General features: G+C 36.6%; 1 protein-coding gene across 3 annotated transcripts in view; it reads left to right on the top strand.

Moving 5' to 3' along the window:
• The window catches only part of SNX14 (sorting nexin 14), a 49,331-nt gene that overhangs the window by 3,399 nt on the left and 25,395 nt on the right, over nucleotides 1-20,537 (top strand). For all 3 annotated transcript variants that reach the window (XM_010707657.3, XM_085217683.1, XM_019613114.2), the window contains exons 5-15: nucleotides 4,680-4,723; nucleotides 9,068-9,155; nucleotides 10,736-10,820; nucleotides 13,010-13,166; nucleotides 13,461-13,536; nucleotides 14,988-15,032; nucleotides 15,124-15,204; nucleotides 15,351-15,465; nucleotides 17,193-17,348; nucleotides 17,596-17,720; nucleotides 18,830-18,888. In XM_010707657.3, the coding sequence (XP_010705959.2) occupies nucleotides 4,680-4,723; nucleotides 9,068-9,155; nucleotides 10,736-10,820; nucleotides 13,010-13,166; nucleotides 13,461-13,536; nucleotides 14,988-15,032; nucleotides 15,124-15,204; nucleotides 15,351-15,465; nucleotides 17,193-17,348; nucleotides 17,596-17,720; nucleotides 18,830-18,888 (1,031 nt within the window). The remainder of the gene's footprint in view (nucleotides 1-4,679; nucleotides 4,724-9,067; nucleotides 9,156-10,735; nucleotides 10,821-13,009; nucleotides 13,167-13,460; nucleotides 13,537-14,987; nucleotides 15,033-15,123; nucleotides 15,205-15,350; nucleotides 15,466-17,192; nucleotides 17,349-17,595; nucleotides 17,721-18,829; nucleotides 18,889-20,537) is intronic.

A 20,537-nucleotide genomic window follows, 5' to 3' on the forward strand; every position in this document is an offset into this window, starting at 1 on the left:
CCTGGAGGTTCTGTGCATTCCTGGTGCAGTGCAGCAGGGTCATAACCTTTGGTGGATAGACTTCTGTTCACACACTTGAGTCACCTTTTTCACACGCTGTCTGTAATGCTACATCTCCCTTTGTTGTTCCCTGTTGCAACTCTTCAGTACTGGTTAAAGGTTCTGCCTTTAACTGTATTCCTTCCTCATCATCCCCTGCACTGGGAATTCAGCACTTAATGTACAGCTGGAACTGGATACCTGCTTAGGGTTGGAAGCAGAGACTGCTTGTGTTTTCTTTTGTGGGTTAGTCACGCGTTAGAGGGAAGCTGATACAGCGAGAAGTGAATTAAGATTAATGAGATTCCAAAGCAGTGTGGAGCTCAGCTTACTTCTGAAAAAGTAGATTCTTCAAAAAATCAGAATAGCTCTGGGTTTTTTAATTCTAGATTAGTGTTTCTAGTTCTTCTTTTGCAAGTTGAAAAATTCTAGCGATGTTCTCATTTCCAAATGTTTTTAGTTTGAATCAGTTGTATCAGGCATAGATTTTCCTTTGCTTACAGATATTGCAATTCAAACTTGAATCAGAAGAAATCCAAATTCTTTTCACAATATATGGATTTTTCACCTCAGATTGTGACAGCAGTTAGTCTTGTTTTGTAGTTTCTTCATCTTCTGCAGCCTTCCTTTACTTATCTAGCCCTTGTATTGTTTTGAACAATACAAAGAGAAACATGTGATTAGACTTGCCTCCCTCCCTTCATGGTTGTTGTTGTAGTTGAGCTCTGAACTCCCTCAGCCATGCATCTGTCAGTGTTCGATCATTTGGGCTGTATTCTGTATAAAAAATACTGCATTGACTTCACTATAATTTTGTTCGCAGTTTTTTTTTTCCTGTTGCATTTTGCTTTATATTAGTTTTCTGGTGTTTTCTTTCTTTTTGAATTAGGATATTTCTGTTGGTCAGCTTAATCAAGGTGTTACAGATTGCATACAGGAGAATCAAATTCTATTATTCAGTTAATGAGCTCATCTTTACTTACAAAAGGATATTTGCAAGTCTAACCTACAGAAAGCTGCTCATTTGCTCATGATCAGCATCGTTATGGAAATGGGCTAGTGAATCAGGGTGCTGTCTGTTGATCTCACCAATTTTTCATTCATGTTTAGTTTCTCAGATTTTTGCTCTTAGTATCGGATCAGATTTTTTTTCTCTTCCTTTTTTCTTCTAGAAGTGAAAAATGTACAAATGAATGGCATACTTCCTGCCAGCCCAGAACTCCTGTAGCTGCCCCGTCACCTGCATGCTTTCATACTGGGAGTTGCTTGTTCTCTCAGAAAGCAGCCTCTGCTTTTTTAAGGCTTTTTATGTCTATGGTTTACTTATCAAATCCTTGCTACTATCCAGTCCAATTTGGCTTGGTAATTCTCATTCCTCCTCCTGGCAACTGGAGCCTGTACTATGAGAACGCACAGAAAGCTTGTCTCAGCAGCTAGAAATTGATTAGCTGCAATGTTTTAGTACTTGGTAGAAATGAATTTTCTTTTTCTTTTTTTTTTTTCTTCTCCTCCTCAGCTGCTTATAACACTGCTACCTGCATTATATTTGGTTGTACATTTCTAATCTCTTTCCAATTGAAAACTTCACACATGCTGTAGGACCCGTCATTTTGTGAAATACTTGAAAAATAGGTAGGCTTTCAATGAAATGACTCATTATTTCAGTTTAGAGCTGGAAAATGATACTTTATAGAAAAGGAAATTGCTTGTCATTAACTGGCATTCTTTGAGATATCCCCTCAGCTTGAGTGATATTTTTGGTGTTGCTGGACTGAAAGTGGATACACGTCATACTTAACTGCTTAGCAAATGTGTGAATAGGGATTACCTTCTATGTGTCCAGGACCAAGGCTTTTTTTTTTTTTTAAGGTGCTATAGATAACCTGAGTTCTAATAAGATATATCTTGACCTTTTGACCTCAGGATCACAGACACATGGACTTCAGGTGTATTTTGGGTTAGTTGTCTGCCTGGTCTTTGTCTTAGTGGGATTGTCTGCATGGTTTTATCCAGCAGATAATCATTAATACAGAGCCCTTACAGTCATACACTATGACTCTGGAGGTAAGAAATACCAAAAGAAGCCCTGACAAGTCATGTGAAATGGTTCGGGTGGAAGTCAGCAGGGTGAGTCTCAAGAAGGTAGGGTGGGCCATCTGATCTTGCACCTCTCCTGCCCTCCTTGCTGATTTAATAACCACAGGAAATTTTTTAACAGAACTTGTATGTTTAGCTGAGCTAAGTAGAGTTGTTAGAAACAATTCTTCTAGTAGGCTAAGAGAGCATCAATAAGTTATGTTAGCAAGTGATAAAGATGCATTAATGCATTTGATGGGCAGGTTTTCAGTTTCAAAATAGCATGAAAGCTCAAGGGTAGTGCATTGTAATGGCTTTGAGTCTTATGGCTTGAAGGCTCTGCTACAAGGGGAAGATAATCTCCTATAGTTGCTATTGCTGGGGAGGTGCATAGCAAAAATAGACAAAAGAAAGAAAAAGAATCTTTAAACAGATACAGATGTATAGAACAAATTTTTATGCAATTCTTTCCCTTTGAAAGGCACTTCTTTTAGCTCAGCTCTAGTATGACCCCTGAAAGAGGTTTTTGTTAGAAACTGCATGAACAAAAATAATGTTTCAGTACCTGTGAGACTGAAGTTTCTAGAGTAAATTGATGTATTATCTTCTGGTTGTATTACAGAAGGCATTGGTGAAATTGTCTTGGGTACTCTGATCTTTTGCTGTTAAGGCCAATGGTCTGTGTTTGCAGACTGCTGCTGGATTGATTTCCTCCCTGTTGTCTGAAGATTAACTTCCAAAGAAAATTTTCAGTTTTTTTTTTTTTTTTTTTTTCCTGGCCTGGGATGTAATGAATTTGTGATGTTGTCTCCCTTCATCCTTTTAATGGAAGTAGAGATGGGAGAAGTGAGGAAGGTGCTCTGCATCCATCATCATCATGTGATTGTATTACAGTTTCAAGATTTCAGAAAAGCTTTGGTCCTGGGATTGCATAATTGAGGCCTTAGACTAGAAGGGGAAACATGGAACAAGGTTTTTGCTCCCAACAACAACAACGAAAAAAAACACACTAATATCTGTTCACTTAGAGGTTAAAAAAAAAAAAAAAAAGGCATTAACCACTTCCTGCAGACCACAATCCAGATACACAGGGTTATTCCAAACTGGAAAGCATCCTTGCAGAAAGGGTGAAAGAACAAGATTTTTTTTTCTTCATTGTGAAAAACAAAAGGGGAGAAAATCTCTGAAGTGAAATAGTTGCAAAAGGAAGAGTGTCTTATCAACTCTGAGTAGACAGTATTCTTAGTAGGAAAGAGAAAAATAATGCTCATCAACTGCTTATATCTGAAGAACTGAGGGGAATTAAAAAGGCCATGGTGTGTTTATTACTGAGTGTGTAATCATGTATAATCATGAGCAGAGCCCTAAAGATAGCATAAAATGATTAAGTCTTGGGTTTATGTAGTGCATCCATAGTGTGAATGAGAGCTGTCTCAAGTGCTCTAAGAGGAATAAACTACTGTTCTGCTTACAAAGAAATAAGATTGCTTCTGACAGGTTCTTAGTGATACCAGGTGAAGTATTCACACACAGGCCAGACATATACCAAAGGAAGAATGGAACTTACCCCACTGGTGAAGGGGCCCTTTAACAATCCTTCTCAAGAAGCAGCCTAGGCCTAAGTGATAATCTCCCTTCAGTGGCTGCCATTACATGAGCACAGGATAGGTCCACCTTCTGGTCAGGATCATAGGAGCAAACAATGTGTCTGTGCTCCCTGGGCCAGCCATACTTCTTCACCACGTGCTCAATCACTAGTTCAAGCCCTGACCTAGCAGTTTCCCTACTATTCAGCTGTCATATCAGCTGTTATGTTCAGCTTTACTTTCATGCAGACCTTACATTTTTCTTTGAACACAATGACAGTGACGGGAGAAGGTAGTACAGAGTATATCTTGGGCTTTAGTGGAGGAGGAAAAATCTCAAGAAAACATCATCCTTCCTTCTCCGTTTTTACTTGACGCTGTTTCTTCATCTCTTCAGAAGCTTTCTTTTTGCTCTTTGTGGTGCTGGCACATTAACAGTGACTTGAAACATTTGTGTAGGCATAAGGAGAAGTGCCAGAGCTGCACTTTGGCTTTTACTTTCTTTGGGAGTGGTGAGCATGCTGTATGGACTGTTCTACCTGGAGCATAGAGGGGAGTCAGAAAAGGGGAAGTTGAATGAAATGGATGTATGAGTTCAGAATGGGTAGCTGTCCATGTGGGACTCTGGACACTACCTCAGGAAAGTACTGAGGTACTGAGGAATTAGGGAATTGATCCATGGAATTAGGAAGTGTTGTGTGAAGCAAGGTTTGCATTGCTGAATGGCCGTAGTACTGTGCTTTGTGCTGTCCATAGCACTGGTGAAAGCAGTTTTGCTTTGAGACCTCATTAAAAAATCAGTTGATTACTCCTTGCCCAATGTATTTATTATTATTAACTGTAACTGATCTTACAATAGGTCTGCATCATATATTACTGTATGTTTAAATGTTATCATATAGGAGACTGCTCTGCGGTCTCCTCTAACAATTACTTATAGTGCACTTGTTTATTTTGCAATGACTTCATTCTTCACAGGTGCTTGAATTGGTCCTGGAAAACTTTATTTATCCATGGTACAGGTATGAGCTTTATCTAAAAGTTACTATTTTCAAATAGCATAAATAAAGTAATCATTACTCAGAGGGCAGTGAGGCACCAGCACTGCTGCCCAGAGAAGCTGTGGGTGCCCCATCCCTGGAGGTGCACGAGGCCAGGTTGGGTGGTGCCCTGGGCAGCTGAACTGATGGGGGGCTGCCCTGCCTGCAGCAGGAGGTTTGGGCTGAGTGAGCTTCAAGGTCCCTTCCAACTCGAGCCATTCTGTGATTCTATGATAAGCAAACTGTTAAACAACGTTCATTTTCCTTTAAAAAAAAAAAAACAACAAGGCACGCCTCTAAGTGCTTCATATTCATCATTATGTTGTCTCTTATACAGGATAGAGCAGATCTGTTAATAATTTAGGTATGGTAGAGATTGTCCTGAAATTTGTATTTCATCCTAAAAACACATTTTCTGATTGATTATTTTTAAATGCTAATTTTCGAAAAACTCTCACTTGAAAATTTGCATGACTTAGCTTTTATAAAGTTTTAAATGACCTGAGCTAAAATTACTTCCAGACTAAAGAAATTCTCATCAATCACATCTCTGAATAAAATATAATCTTTAATCATAGCTTTTCAAAAATAAGAATTCTGCTTTTAATTAGTGCAGAAAATTCTCTAAATGCACGTTTTAGCTTTTTTGTCACGGATTCTGATGATTTGCTGAGATTTAAGGATATGAGGAGTGCCTATTTTGAGCTGAGCATAGTAGAATTGTGTAAATAACCTTAAAATTAGTATATAAAGAAAAGTTTATAGCTGTATTTATGTAAATCAGTGCTTCAGACTGCTTTGCAGGAAGATACTAAAAGAGATTAAAATTCAACTCGTGCTGGTATTAATATGTTAAAACAACATTATTTTTCATTAAATAGAGAGTTGGAGTTCTGTGAAAGACAATTTATATGTTGTTTTGTTCTCCACTCTTCTTTGTCTATCTGGGATCTGGAATTTTTGGACAGTCTTTTTTGCCTGACTGGTTTTTAATTATGGCCAACATCTGTCTTTGTTGTGTCATGAGTACATTTAAGTATAAAACTCAGCTGCTTGTGCAAACAGCAGAGGGAGCCTGAGCACTGTATATTCACTGTGTTCAAGTTGGAAAACTCAAGGTTTTTAACTTTCAAGTACAGCTAACTAGGGGGTGCTCTGAGTTTGATCAACCAAGAAACATAAGAAGATAATCTTCTGTGTTTCACAATTTGAAATTAGATAGGATTTTTTTTTGTGACTGGTGGAAAGTCACTTCCACATTTCACTTGGTTTTGGCTTGCAAGGAGATTTGTGTTCCACAAATTACCTGTGTGCATCTCCAGTATCCTGGATGACTGCCATCTGGAATACAACACACAGTTGGCATAGCGTAGTTGGAATATGTATGAGTGCAAGTGCAGTGCAAAATATACTTGATACGGAGCCAACCAGCCTAGACCATGTTACATCTTGCTTCCTGGTGAGCTGTCTTTTGTTTTACATGGCTGCACCTCCAAGTTTTGTACCGGCTCCATAAATCCACACCATACTGACCAGACGCATTGGCCTTCCCATGAACTGTGTAGTGGGAGTTCAGTAAGCTCTACTGCGATGGTATCTCTGATTCTTCAGAGAGAGAGCTTGGTCTTGAAAGGTTTACAGGTTTCAGCCCAGCAGTAGCATTGTCAGCTCTGGTCTCCTTCTCTGTAGACGTTCAGGTGGTTCTGTGCTTTCCTGTGATCTCCAACAGTTGTGAAGATTAAAATTTAAAAGTAAATGTCCCTGAACTGGGTTTAATTTCAAGGAATGAAGTTTAGTACTTGAAGTCCCATGAACGCTACTGAAATAGATAGTTGTATCTTTGTGAATTGCTTAATTGGTATTTCTCAAAGTATATCCATTGATTGAATCCCAATGCTTACGTATTATTTTTCAACTGTGGAGTACCGTTATAAGTAATCCAAGTTGACAGAACTACAAAACACCAGTCAGAGTCAGAGTTGCTTATGTAGTCTTATACCACATGAAGTCTTGCTGTTAGCGACTTTTTCTGGATTTTGAATAGGAGAGTCTGAAGTTGGAATGTGTCCCCTCTATGCTGTTGCAATTCCAGCTCTCCAGATTCCAACCTACCTTACTGCATTTTTGTGATACATTACTGTGAAAACCTTTGTTCCTTGACAGTGACTAAAATAAGAGTTTTTGCATTTGCAGAAGCAGAATTTCTGTTGAAATACCAAGTGTAGCCTGACAGTTTGCAGTCTTTCGTAGTGCTTTTTGTAAGAGTCAGTCAAATTTCATATGGATAATGACAAACAGGAAAAAAAAAAATCACTTCAATATTTGCATATGTTTTTTGTTTATCAGTAGAGCCCATAGGACTTTGCATGGACAAACAGTTGGGTATTTTAAGAGATATTTGACTCAGTAACTGTTTATAATTGACAGACTGAGTCTTCTAGCTTTTTTTTTTTTTTTTTTTTAAAGCTTTTTCTTTCTGAGAAAATGCTGCCAACCTCTAAAATGCTTTTAAAATGCTATTTGGACCTCCCTGCCTCACTGGAGATTTGGGGTTTTACAGTTACTTGACCTTTTAACCAGTCTTCAGTCCACTGGTAGTGAAAGGAATGTCTCTGCGAACCGATGGTGTTTCAGGAAAGTACGTGGCATAAAGTTGTGTCCAAGTGGAATTAGCCAAAATACTGATTATCCAAATGTCAATAAACAATTTCTTGGTCCTGATTACCTCATGTCTCTTATTATCTGACTAATATTAGTGATACAGTCATACAATTTGTTTGCTGATCCCTTGGCTTCCTTACAAAGTGTAGATATGTGTGAGCTGTATTGCTTCCAAAATATGAGGCGGTGATCTTAAAACAAATCAAGACTTCCCTTACAGTATTTTTATCAACATATGATTAGCTATTGAAGGATCACTGTGTTCCTCATGCCAGGCCGCTTCCTTTGAGGTGTTTTTTTCTTGCAGTTAATTATGTGCTTTGACTGCCAGGTCACCAATATCTGTAGCTAAGAGGTCTCCTTCAACATGGATTTGGCTGCTAAGTAACCTAGAATAACACTGCTTTAAAAACTCTGATGCTTAATAACGTAAAATGATGCTATGGGCATAACTATTTGCTTTTCAAACATAGCTTTTGCTGCTTGCACTAATATATGTATGTTTTTACACAAGTGATGTTTGCAATTAGTACATAGACAGAAATGTTTAGGGGTTTGCATATGCATTATGCAAACTGAGATCTATGATGTCTTTCATGTGTGGTCATTAGGTGAAGCAGTGTGTAGCTTTCTTGGTTGTGTTACTGCCCACCTGTTACAGTGCAGTTTTATCAATATCTTTACTCACACTATAGTGTCCATATATACTTAGATTTTGGTAGGCTTTTATTTATTCCATTGCAATTTGTGGACTGCCATTGTTAGGGTCTCTTCTTCCACTCAAACTAGTTGCAATTTCTGCATCTAAGACTTAGTATTTCCCATTTTCATCCAGTTTCCAAAAGACACAGAATTAAGGAATTTTTTCCATAATCAACTCGAGGTATTTTTAACATGATTTTTCACTGAACATAATGTACTGCAGCAGATGGAAAGCCAGATTAAAAGTTTAGATGTTTTGACACAGTTACTTGGGAATGTATTTTAAGTTCTTTATTCTCCTTTTTTTTTTTCCAAGTAGAAACATACTAAATAACTTCAGTTGTTTTGTGTGGCTGTAGGTAGAAGTTCTTGTTTTGTTTTCTTTATTTTTTGTTTCTTTATTTGAAATCTTGTTGTGTATAAAATTGTGGAGTACGCAGGAATGGGAAGATCCAGTTCAGTCTAGCTTAACTGGGGAAGATGCTTGCAGTACTCTTACTCCAGAGAATTTACAAAGACTACATGCCACTGAAATAGAAAACAATCACTGTTTTCGCATACGTAGAAGCTAAGATAGATTCTACCTGTTCAAAATCATGCAAATCATAGAATGGTTTGGGTTGGAAGGGACTTTTCATCTTGTTCCAGCCTCTCTGCTATAGGCAGATAGTATATTAGAGCAGGATACAGCTCCAGTTTACCTTCAGACATTTTTCTTAGGGCACTGTTGAGTGCACAGACATGCTGGTAATGCTGTGTATTTTGCTCAAGTAGAAGACTGCTCACTCTCTCCTCACACTCTGTAGCTTTCAAGTCAGTTAACATCTGTTGATGTGCCGCTGTTGGATGTTATTATAACAGTTTTTAGTATTTTTATTATTTAAGTTTTTTGTTAGACGTTGGATGAATACAGATGTTTCGGGTTTTTTTCTTCTTATGCAACTTGTTTTTATAACACTGCAGAAATATTACCGATGATGAATCCTCTGTGGATGAACTAAGAGGCACACTGCGTTTCTTTGCATCTGTCTTAGTTCGAAGAATCCACAAGGTAAGGTCACTGAAAGGTATTCACACTCTTTCTTCATCTGCAGCTAGTACTTTAGTTTTTCAAATGATAATTCTTAAGTCAGTTTGTAGTTTTTTTGTGTGTTATCCGCTTCTTCGTTTTGGTGCTTATACCATTTCTAATTGTAAACCATCTTGCAAGATTCTTGTAAATGGGTGTCTTCTTGACACTGGTGCAAGGCATTATTAAAACCTAGAGATAATCTTTTAGCTGTCCTTTAGTGACTTAATCTAAGTGGAAAAAATTTTGAGAGTTATTGAGAAAACTATTAGAAGATGGAATTGTGGCTTCTCATTCCTTGGATTCTTTAAATACAGATAACATTCTTGTGTTATCTAAGAGGAACAGACTTTAAGTGAGTAGCTTACTGTAAGAACTAAAATACCATTCTTGTACTAATATAGTTGTTAAGAAACAGTCTGCAGAGTGTGTTATAAACATCTAAGTAATTTGTTGCTGTGTTTAATGATTAACACGTATACCCAGTATTCCAGTAAAGTGCTTCAAGTCTTTTTTACAGATATGGCTTCAAAATATCTGGCTGTTCTAAGCAGAAAGAGAATCTAACTCCGCATCTAGGTTTATTCAGTGCAGGCCCTCTGTTGGGGCAGTTACTAGAAATGTGTCTTTTCCCCTCTTTCGTAACAGCAGTATTTTCTGCACTACAAGTTGAATGCGCACTCTGTGATGACAGGTGAACAGCTAGATTCTGTCCTTTTTATACAACGAATCCAGATGAATTTCTTGTTTACTGGAATTTGAATCTGTTGCTTTTAAAGCAAATCTGCAAGGAAATTAGGAAATTATCTGTGTAGTATCGACATTATGTAGAGAGAGATTTGAAAGTGAAATAATTCTTTCAAAGTGAAAATCTAGAATGAGATCTTAACATTTGTAATTCTAACATATGCTGCAGGTATTAATTGCATTGTTTGTAGATCCATTATTGGTACAGAAAAATAGTTGCCTCCTCTACCGATTTTGTAATAGGGTATATTAGTTGTTATATCAACCGTAGTGTCTTTTAGTATCAAGTTAGAATTTGAGTAATAATTCATTGTGTCTGTCTTTGTCAGTAATAAAGTAATTATATTCTGCGACTGATTAGACAATATATACAACAAAATAACAAACTTTAGCACGTACAAGTACTAAGAACTGTCAGGGAACTGTTTGCTTTTGTTGGTGGTCTTTGCATAGAACTAGGCTTCATCCACAGTGATCTGGAAGTCAAGCTGTATTACTATAATTCCGGCAGTGGAAGAATCACATTGTTATAAAGTTAAAAATAAATGTTAGCAGTATTGTTTACAGCATTTAGTTCTACATAATGTTGCATGCTTTACAAACGAAAATGAGCACAGTGTCCATTTATCTGGAGAGAATTCACTGGTTGTTTCTAAATTATTCTTTTTATGGTTAGAATGGGGACAAATTAATAGTTGTTGATTAATAGTTTGATATTAATAGTTTGATATTAATAGTTTGATAGTCGTTGTCTTAAAGATGCTTTGGGGAAGAAACTGGAATAATTCTGTTTTTATTTTGAAACTGTTATTTAGGTGGATATTCCAACTGTAGTAACAAAGAAAATGCTGAAGGCAGCAATGAAACATATAGAAGTGATAGCCAAAGCCAGGCAGAAAGGTACTGTAGAGATTTAATGCGTTTTCAGTTTTAAATGGCAAGTATAAAAGTTTATTTCTGCATGTTTGTTGGTATGTTTGCTAAATCTTCTTATCATTGCCTCCTGTTCAAACACGAACAACATTTAACCAAAAAGATCCTTTCACATTTTTCTTCTGGAGGTGGAGGTTGCAAATAAGGAAAATGGTATGATACAAAAAATCTCTCAGATTCGAATTCTGACATACTTTTATCCCCATACTTTTCACCCCATACTCTGTGGTGAACAAGAATGTGTTTTTTGTCTGTTCAGAGCAGCCAAGATCATTTAGCAGTGCTTCTTGAAGATTTTCTTCTGTGTTCTATCTAAGCAATTACAAATGAAAAGAGTTGCATGTCTGTTCTGTACTATAACTGTAACTTTCATAGCTTGAATGAGTTCACACCTAACACTGATTTCCTATCTGCATGTTAACGTAATGAAGTTGTTCATTATGTTGAAAAGATATAATTATCCTCACAGACAGTGCATACATTTTTGAAAAGTAGCATCTTTTATTCATATCCAAATAAAAATTAAGAAATTACAAAAACTCTACGTTGAAGGAATGTTTAAAAATACCACGCTTAATGTTATCTTTACTCTTTTTCACTGGCTGTGTTCCACAGCACTGTATCTACTAAATGTGGTTTCATTCAACTTCTAAGCATAGATGTTTACTTTCACTGCAGTCATGAACTTTCCTCCCTTCCCTCAGAACATCTGCTTGATATCTATAAATATATACTGTTACTTGAACTTTGGAAATTCTTATTGATCGTGTGAGTAGTGGGTACGAATGAGAGCGTGATCAAATTAGGTTGGATCATCTTGAAGTTTATGTCACATTTCATATTTCCTTTGATTTCTGGAAACGCTTTTCCCCATTGGCAAAGGCCTGGATTGTAAATGTACAGCATTGAAAATGAAACCGTTTTCTTTTGTTAAACACAAAAAAGCTTCTGAGGGCAGATACGTGAAATGGCACCTGAAAATGACTTCTAGCAACACTTCCTAATAAATGTTGCTGAACCAGTCACCTATTGTGCATTGTTTGGAGGTGGCTTTCAGGCCTTGCTTTAGCGACTGGTTGAGCTTAGCCTTTTCTGTTTGCTTTCTATGTCCTTCCTAAAATTATTGCTCTGAGGAGTATTTCCTTTCCTCCTACTCTTCCTGCCTTTACCTCTCCTACTATTTGTGCAGACACCTCTACTGTTCATTACCTGTTGCTGCCAGACTGCATCTTCCTCCTCTCTGCCTTTAGTGATACCAACTAGGCAGACTTATCAGGCAGTACACATTCCCACATTCCCCATATCATCTGTTACAATTGAGTAGTTGGAAAGAACCTACAAAGATTGCCAAGTCCAACTTGCAGTTCTTAGCTGTGCAGGATAAGTTGGCAGTCTTCTGTACTAAATTCAGTAAGCTGAGAACAAGCTTTTGCTTTGCAGATAACACGAATGTATTTAGTGTCTATCCCAGTGTGTTTCTTGGCACGAACGTGTGACGGATTGTTCACACAACTGGGTGCAAGTTATTGCTGTTAATTAGTATGTATAGTTTTTAACCTGATAAAGCAGGTACTCTTTCAACTCCAAGCACCTATTATGAGGCAGAGTTCCTGCAGATCCCGTGCTTGTTCTGGTTTGATTCATGCTGTTTTTATATGGGCTAATATATGTTCCTTCGTGTTCATTTCTAAATGTTCTAAGGAGGAAAATGGATATAACAGGATTGAATAAATGTTCAAGTTTACATTAATCTTGAATTGTATGCGAGGCAGGAGATAGAAGCCCAGTAAAATGGAGACCAAAAAGGAGGTCAGGAAAAAGCAAATAAAGATATACTTTAGACAATGCATTTTTTCTGAAGAATCAAAATGTTGAGTTCTTCAGTAGTGATGAATGAAAAAATCATTGAGGATATAATATATAAACTGCAATTAATTAGTGAGGGAATTCGTATTCCTATGGGATTTTTCTTTTAGCATAGCCAGACTCCAAAGTCTAAGACTAGGTTCTTCTTAAAGTTACAACATCGTAACTTCCTTTGGCAGTTGTACATGTACTGAAAGTATTAATTTTTAGCTGAAATGACAAGCAGTCACCTCTTATTTCACAATAACAAAAAGCAACAGCTTGTGACTTATTGTTTTTTCTATTTCCAGTTAAAAATGCGGAATTTTTACAGCAAGCTGCCTTAGAAGAGTATGGGCCAGAACTCCATGTTGCTTTGAGAAGCCGAAGAGATGAACTTCACTATTTAAGAAAACTTACTGAACTTCTTTTTCCTTATATTTTGCCCCCCAAATCAACAGAGTGCAGGTATAGAAAGTATTTATTTTCTTCAAAGTGTACACATACAATGTAGTACTATAATTTTAGGGACAACAAAATGAATTCCAAAGTTATCCTCTCCTTATCCCTTTACTTGCATGTTAAGGCCCTTTGCTGGTGAATTATTTGATCGCCATTGGAAGTATTGCAACACTCTTAAAATGTGTTTTTAAATACTAAAGTATTTCCCAGTACAATGTAATGTTATTAGTGACTTTATTCCCTTAAAAATTGTTGTTTAGTGTGGGTACTGATTTTTTTTTTATTGATTTTAATTTTCAGATCTCTGGCACTTCTTATTAGAGAGATTCTGCCTGGTTCTGTTTTTCTTCCCTCTATGGATTTTTTAGCTGATCCTGTAAGACTTTAAAACATAAGTAATCTTCATTTATTTAATATTACTGTTTTCATCATAAGCGTGTTATGGTAAAGCAAATTACACTCAGTAGCTTGCTTGCTGTGGGCTTTGTCTGGGTTAAAGAAAAGGAATCTTTGTGGCTAATGTCTTTGTTCATTACAACTGATAAGGGAGAACAGCAACAGGACAAGGGGAGATGACTTTAAACTGGAAGAGGGTAGATTTAGACTAGGTATTAGGAAGAAATTCTTTACTGTGAAGGTGGTGAGACACTGGAATGGGCTACCCAGTGAGGCTGTGGATGCCCCCTCCCTGGAAGCATTCAAGGCCAGGCTGGATGGGGATTTCAGCGACCTGGTCTAGAGGGAGGTGTTCCTGCCTATAGTAAGGGGGGGTTGGAACTGGATAACCTTGAAGGTTTGTTCCAACTAAAACCATTATATGATTTGAATGCTTAAGTGACTGAACTGATTAAAATACAGCATTAGCATGATCTCTTAATGTAGTTTTAATGAAGGACTACAAGTCCTGTCAATTGAGGAAATGTTATTAGTATAAGCACCCTCAAATTGATATAATTATCAATTATATCAATTACTTCAGCTCTAGCAGTATGCATCTTCATAGCAGTTTAAGTAAGCCAGCCTTTTAGCACCTGTATTAAAACAAATTACTTTGCCCTTAATTCTGTGAATTAGAAAATATTTGCTTATGAAGATGGGATACTGCCATCTTTGATTTTCATGGAGCCATGGAATGGTTTGCGTTGAAAGGGACCTTTAAGATCATCTAGTTCCATACCTCTGCTATAGGCAGGGACATGTGCCTCTAGACCAGGATGCTCAAAGCCCCATCCAGTCTGGCCTTAAGCACCTCCAGGCTGGAGGTGTTCACAGTCTGTGGACAAACTGTTCCAGTATCTCACCACTCCCACAGTAAAGAATTTCTTCCTAATATCTAGCCTAAATCTACATTACCTTCCACTTTACAGGCATTTCCCTTCATCCTCTCGCTACCTGCCTTTATAAAAAGTCCCTCCCCAGGTTTCTTTTATGCCCCCTTTAGGTACTGGAAGGCTGCAGTAAAGTTCCCTTAGAGCCTTTTCACCTGCAGGCTGAAGAGCCCAGCTATCTCAGCCCATCCTCTTAGGGGAGGTGCTCCAGCCCTCTGATCATCCTCTGCAGTATTTACAAATGTATCAGCAAACTATAAGCAGAAGATACTGTAACTGAAAGTATTAGTAGTTAGATCTGTTTGATCAGCAAAAAGACCTTGTAGATTTTTCTATCACTAAGTAAAGACTGTTTCTGTTCAAATCTTGTAGGAAATTCCCTGACTTGTAAACAATATATATATATTTAAAGTATTAATATGACTGTAACACAATAGTGAAAATATTTCCATCCACTTGAGTTTCTTTAATATTAAATTTGTATAATGTTTTCTTGCAGGACACTGTCAACCATTTGCTGCTCATCTTCATTGATGATAGTCCAGTAAGTACTAACAAAGGTAAAACCAGAGTAATTATACTTCTTTTAAAGAAGCTCTCTTACCCACTTGTTTTCTCGTTTTTTTTTCTTGCAGCCTGAAAAAGCAACTGAACCTACTTCTTCATTGGTTCCATTCCTTCAGAAATTTGCAGAGCCAAGAAATAAAAAGCCATCTGTAAGAAGAGGCAACATTTATTTGCATTCCCGTTTTGCCTAATTGTTTTACTTTACCTGCTGCTTTTGTTCTACAGCTCACTGCTTTATTTTTGTTCTCACTGAAAGTATGAAAATTGACCGTTTTTTTTTTAATTTCCTATGAAGGTCCTGAAACTGGAGTTAAAGGAGATCCGAGATCAGCAGGATCTTTTATTTCGATTTATGAACTTCTTGAAACAGGAAGGGGCAGTCCATGTGCTGCAGTTCTGCCTGACTGTAGGTAAGGTTATGAGTATGTACTGAGCTGTATTTGATGATTTTACAGGGTTTAACCATTTGTATATTTAAATGAATGTTCAGTCACAGAGCGAGGCAGCATTGTTGAGGAAGAGATTACATTTCAAGGTCAGTGTTCATTTACTTATGTACTGATTCTTGAATGCTAATCTTGATAATATTGATGTCAGTGTGGACTTCAGGTCTAATTGCGTTTCTGTTTATTGATAAAGGTTGTACATTTACAAATAAAGTATTCCACATTCTAGCCACAGATACAATGTGCAGCTGCATCTTTTAAATATGTGGTTACTGAGGTATTTCTAAAATGAGCTCCACATCATGAAAAGATTTTCATGTTAAGACCTAAAGCTTAAAGAGCAGAAACATAGCAGGAGCAGTAAAGCTGCTGGAACCTCCTCCTATTCAGTAATCTTGGTTGTGATGTATGCATTTGGTTTTACTGTTAGATGAGTGTTGTCTGAAAAGCGTCTTGCTTTTCTGTGAAGTTTCTGTAATTTAGGGTGGTTAATGTCTTTTTTTTTTTTTTTTTGTCCACTGGTGGTTGATTACTGGCTTACCAACATAATGCTTTTCTGTTGTGTTTGGCTTTTTTTCTTTTCTTGTAATCAAGTATTTCTGTTGCATAGGAAATAGTGGCTCTGTCTTTGTATCCCAGGCCCTTATATACAGCAGCAAGATGTTTAAATACTTCACAAGTAGTTAATTAATGTATAAAAGTAATATAAATAATCTCTATGCATGCTTTCTTTGGGCTTGGTATCCTTCAAATGTGTTGTCTTTATGTCAGGAAAATCTCTTCTCACCAAGAAAGAGCCAAGTGGTTGCCTGTTTAATGCTAGTGCTATGTATAGAGCAGTCTCTCAGCCAATACAACTCTCTAGAGATGCTGCTTCTAGCAGGAAGTTTGAGCAAGAACTCAAACTGTGGCTATTACCAATGATCAATTTTTTTAGTAAACTTTGGAATTTTCTTATTTCTAATCTTCTCTTGTGCTTTTAAGGATGGTGATTCTGTATATTAGCTTGTAAAGCAAAGGGTAAGAAGTAGGTCTCTCAGGTTATGCTGTCTAAATATGTACTGCAGGTGGTTTTTCACTTGGTGGAAATGTTTTAATGTTTTGGACAAAATCAGCTTGAAGAAACAGAGAAAATCTTGGAAGACTTTCTCTGAAGAAGGTTATTTGTATCAAATTAATTGAAAAATGAAGTGAACACTACCATGTCTTCCCTTCTTTCTGGTTTTCATACCATTAATATGATGAGTAATAAATCAAGCAGGAGTTGCACAATAATAGTGTTGAATATATGTATATATTTTATGTTGAATTATTGCGTTGAATATGTGTAATACATATAGCCAGAGGAAATTAATTTTCAGGTTGTCCTGATATTAAAGATTTTGAAATTATTAAAATAGGATGGAACTTGCGAATGAAATAGCAACAGAGGAAGTGGATGATTAGTTTAAAGGGCTGTTCAGGCCCTTCATGGATTTATCCTCACTGTGATGCAGAATAATTATTTTTAATGCCATTTATTTTTAGGAATAATTTTAATAAGAGTGCAGCTACCTTGACATTTTGAGATGCCTTCTGTTTGTTCTAAAGCTGTATGAATGTCTATATCTGCTGGAAAATGAATTTATTTTTATGCTGCTATTTGTTTGCCAAGTTGATCAACAAATGCATTTTTTTTCCTTAATTCTCAGAGGAATTCAATGACCGAATTTTGCGACCAGAGCTATCAGATACTGAAAAGATGGCTCTTCATGAGGAAGTCCAGAAAATTTACAAAACCTATTGCCTGGATGAAAGCATTGACAAAATCAGATTTGATCCCTTTATTGTGGAGGAGATTCAAAGAAGTAAGTTTGAATTTGGAAGGAATGATGTAATGCTGAAAGTTAGACAGGATTTGACAGGACTAATTTATCTAAACATGACTAATTTATCTAAACATGATCTCAGTCTTCTGTTGTAGCAGTAAAGACGTGTTAACCCCTTACTATGCTGCACTTACACCATGCTTTATCAGTTTATTTCTGTTTTTTATCTACTGGACTTGTATTAGCTTGCAGTGATGATTTTTTTTTTTAAATAATTTTTCTGCAGTTGCTGAAGGTCCATATGAGGATGTTGTGAAACTTCAAACCATGAGGTGTCTTTTTGAAGCTTATGAGCACGTACTTTCTCTCCTTGAGAATGTTTTTACTCCTATGTTCTGTCATAGTGATGAGGTAAGTCTGAAACATTTTAAGACAAGTCCTAAAGCAATATTGTTATTTTTTGTAGTTGTTGTTTTTGTAGGATACACTATTTATAAGCTGCATGCATGTGTATCTGAGAAATACATCTTCATTTTTCACTTTGGTCTCAGCTCTGACATCTAACTAATCTCAAAAAACTAAATTTATTCTAGTTCAATGCAGCATCGACAGAATAAAAATATATATATATATATTCTTGATGTAATAATTTCTTGTATAGCACTGCTACTACAAATTCCCATTCCTTCCTCCACTTCTTTTGTAATACAGGTTTGCTGCAACAGTTGTCTTCTTAATAGACATAAAATACTATTTTATTTACTTGGTAAAATTCAGTGATACTTAAAGTTACAAAGATTTTATTTAAGTACCTTCAATGTTACTCATTCCAGCATCTGAAAATCAGGAATATGTTCTCCAGAAGAGCATCATAAGCAATTTGCTGGGTATTTAAGGTTGTTCTATGATTAGTGAAGAAAACTGGGCTCTGAATGCAATTTTATATAAATAATGTCATCACACTGGCCACACAGCTGCTTTTAAAGCCTTGTAATAGACAACGCTTTAAACACAGAAGTTGAGAAGTTTTCATTCCCTTTGCAGCTTGTGTGTATGAATCAAACTGTGTACTAAGCTTCTCACATTTATTTGAGGCAGAATATATTGACTTATCCTAGAATCAGATATTTACCTTGCTTATGTCCTGTTTCATGAAATGTATCTCTCAAAAATGGTATTGATGGTCACTTTCCTAGAATAGCTATAATGCTTCAAGTGCTTGATTTTTAACAAGGAAGAGACATGAATTATACTGCTTAATTTTAGACTTCAGTTTTTGCTTTTATTTTTTCTTGTTTGTTTTGATCACGAGAGGATGTAACTAAAATAAGTAGTCCTGGGAGCATGTGTTGCAAATTCAGTCAATCCTTTTCTAGAAGAATGTTGTAGCTGCTAGATTATGGTCAGTTTTCCTATTACTTCTGGTATTCTTACTGAATTCTACAATGTTATGGCATAGTAGCCCTTACCTCCTACCTAGCCCAGTACTTTATTCAGTATTTTATTCCTCTCTGTTGTAGTACTTCAGACACCTTTTAAGAGGAGCGGAGTCACCAACACGCAATTCAAAGTTTAACAGGTATCGTTAGTAGTATGTTTAATTTTTTTCTTTGTTTTTCAGTTGAAAGTTTCAATTTATTAAACTGGGAGTTTCGCTACTGCTTAATGTGTGTAAATTTTTAGTGGTGCATTTTTTAAAATGCAAAAAAAAAATTGTGATTTAGACTTCATCACTTTAGAGGAGGGAAGGGAAAAATAACTGTACGAGTGAGAACAAAATAAGAAAATCAACATTTTATTTCCACGCCTTTAAGTGACTGTGCATTTGCGTGCTGTTGTGTTGTGAAATGATGTATCACCTTCAGTTCTTAAGGGGATGCGTGTAACCAACTTAGTCATGATATGAGAATTCACTTTAGTTGTGACAGGAAAGGTTTGCTATTCCTCCTGGGTCAGATGTGTGTTTAGTTCCCCAGCTATCCTCATTCATTGTAGAAATGTAGTGTCAGAAGCCTTGTTTCTGGGTTTGGGCTATATACTTGCTTACCAACTTCACGCTCCAAAAGCCTGTAGAGAAGAGTAAGCATTTGTTGTGGTGTGAGTGGGAGCCTTTCTACTGTGGTGTTGGAGAAAGTAAGAGCTTGAGAACTCTTCTTTTCTTGTATTTTCTGTTATTCTGGATAGCTCAGTCATGGAAAAGCCTGGTTCAGAATCAATTTTATACTCTAACCAAAAGAAGGAAACCTTCATTAAAACATTCTCTAATTTGGGTTGGGTTTCTTTCTTGGGATGAAATAAGATCCATAGTACTGTTGAAAATACTTGTGTTTATCTTCTTAGATTCCCTTCTATGGGAATAATAGCAAATTGTTTAACAACTTCTACACAGACACACCTAGCAACAGTCCTCTTGACTTGTAGTCTGCTATGAGTTTTATATAACGAGATCCCTTTCTTCTCTGCTAACATTCTGTTTTTCTCTTATTTCTCAATCTGTGACATCTGTGTGTAGTCTTTGTAGATCTCATGACTCCAAGATTAAGTCTTATGACTCCAGGCTTAAGAGTAATGCCTTCTCAGACTGGTGGTGATAAACTTCAGTTCCCTAGAAAAGAAGCATACAAGGCATCTTGTCCAAATTGTGTTTGTCACCTACGTGATATTTCATTAGGAATATTGAACTTTAAACCATGCTCCAACTTTTCTTGGATGTGGCTACAGGATTTCATCCAGACCTAAAAATCTGCCTTCTGGTATCTTTTCCAAAGTGATCCATCTCAAGAGTGAAAGGATCCTGTCACACACACCCTAAATCTAGTAAAATTAAGGAAATATTTAGGCTACTTTCTTGGTTCTTTGCTTTCCAAAACAGAAAGAGTGAAGTTACAGACAATTCCTACATAGTGTTTTTTAAAATAAATCTCTGGCTACAAAATAACCAAATTTTATTCTGTTTGGGGAAGGGCTGTCACACTTCTTGGAGTTCAAGCAGCATTACTGAAAACATATCTGGTTCACGTTTTAGAATGATTTGAATGCCCTGAGTAAATCCTGTGGTCTGCAGTAAGAGATACTGTTTGTTCCTGAAATTATGCTTAAGTGAATATTCCCATGAAACAGAGGCCCTATCTGAAAGTCGTTTGCTCATTGCTTTGGATTTTCCCTCTGCAGAATCTGCTATGGATAGTCGCTGCCACAAGACGTAAAGATTACTTGTGGAATTACTCC

Source organism: Meleagris gallopavo, chromosome 2 (genome assembly GCF_905368555.1).
Source record: "Meleagris gallopavo chromosome 2, MGAL_WU_HG_1.1, whole genome shotgun sequence".
In the NCBI taxonomy this organism is placed as follows: Eukaryota; Metazoa; Chordata; class Aves; order Galliformes; family Phasianidae; genus Meleagris; species Meleagris gallopavo.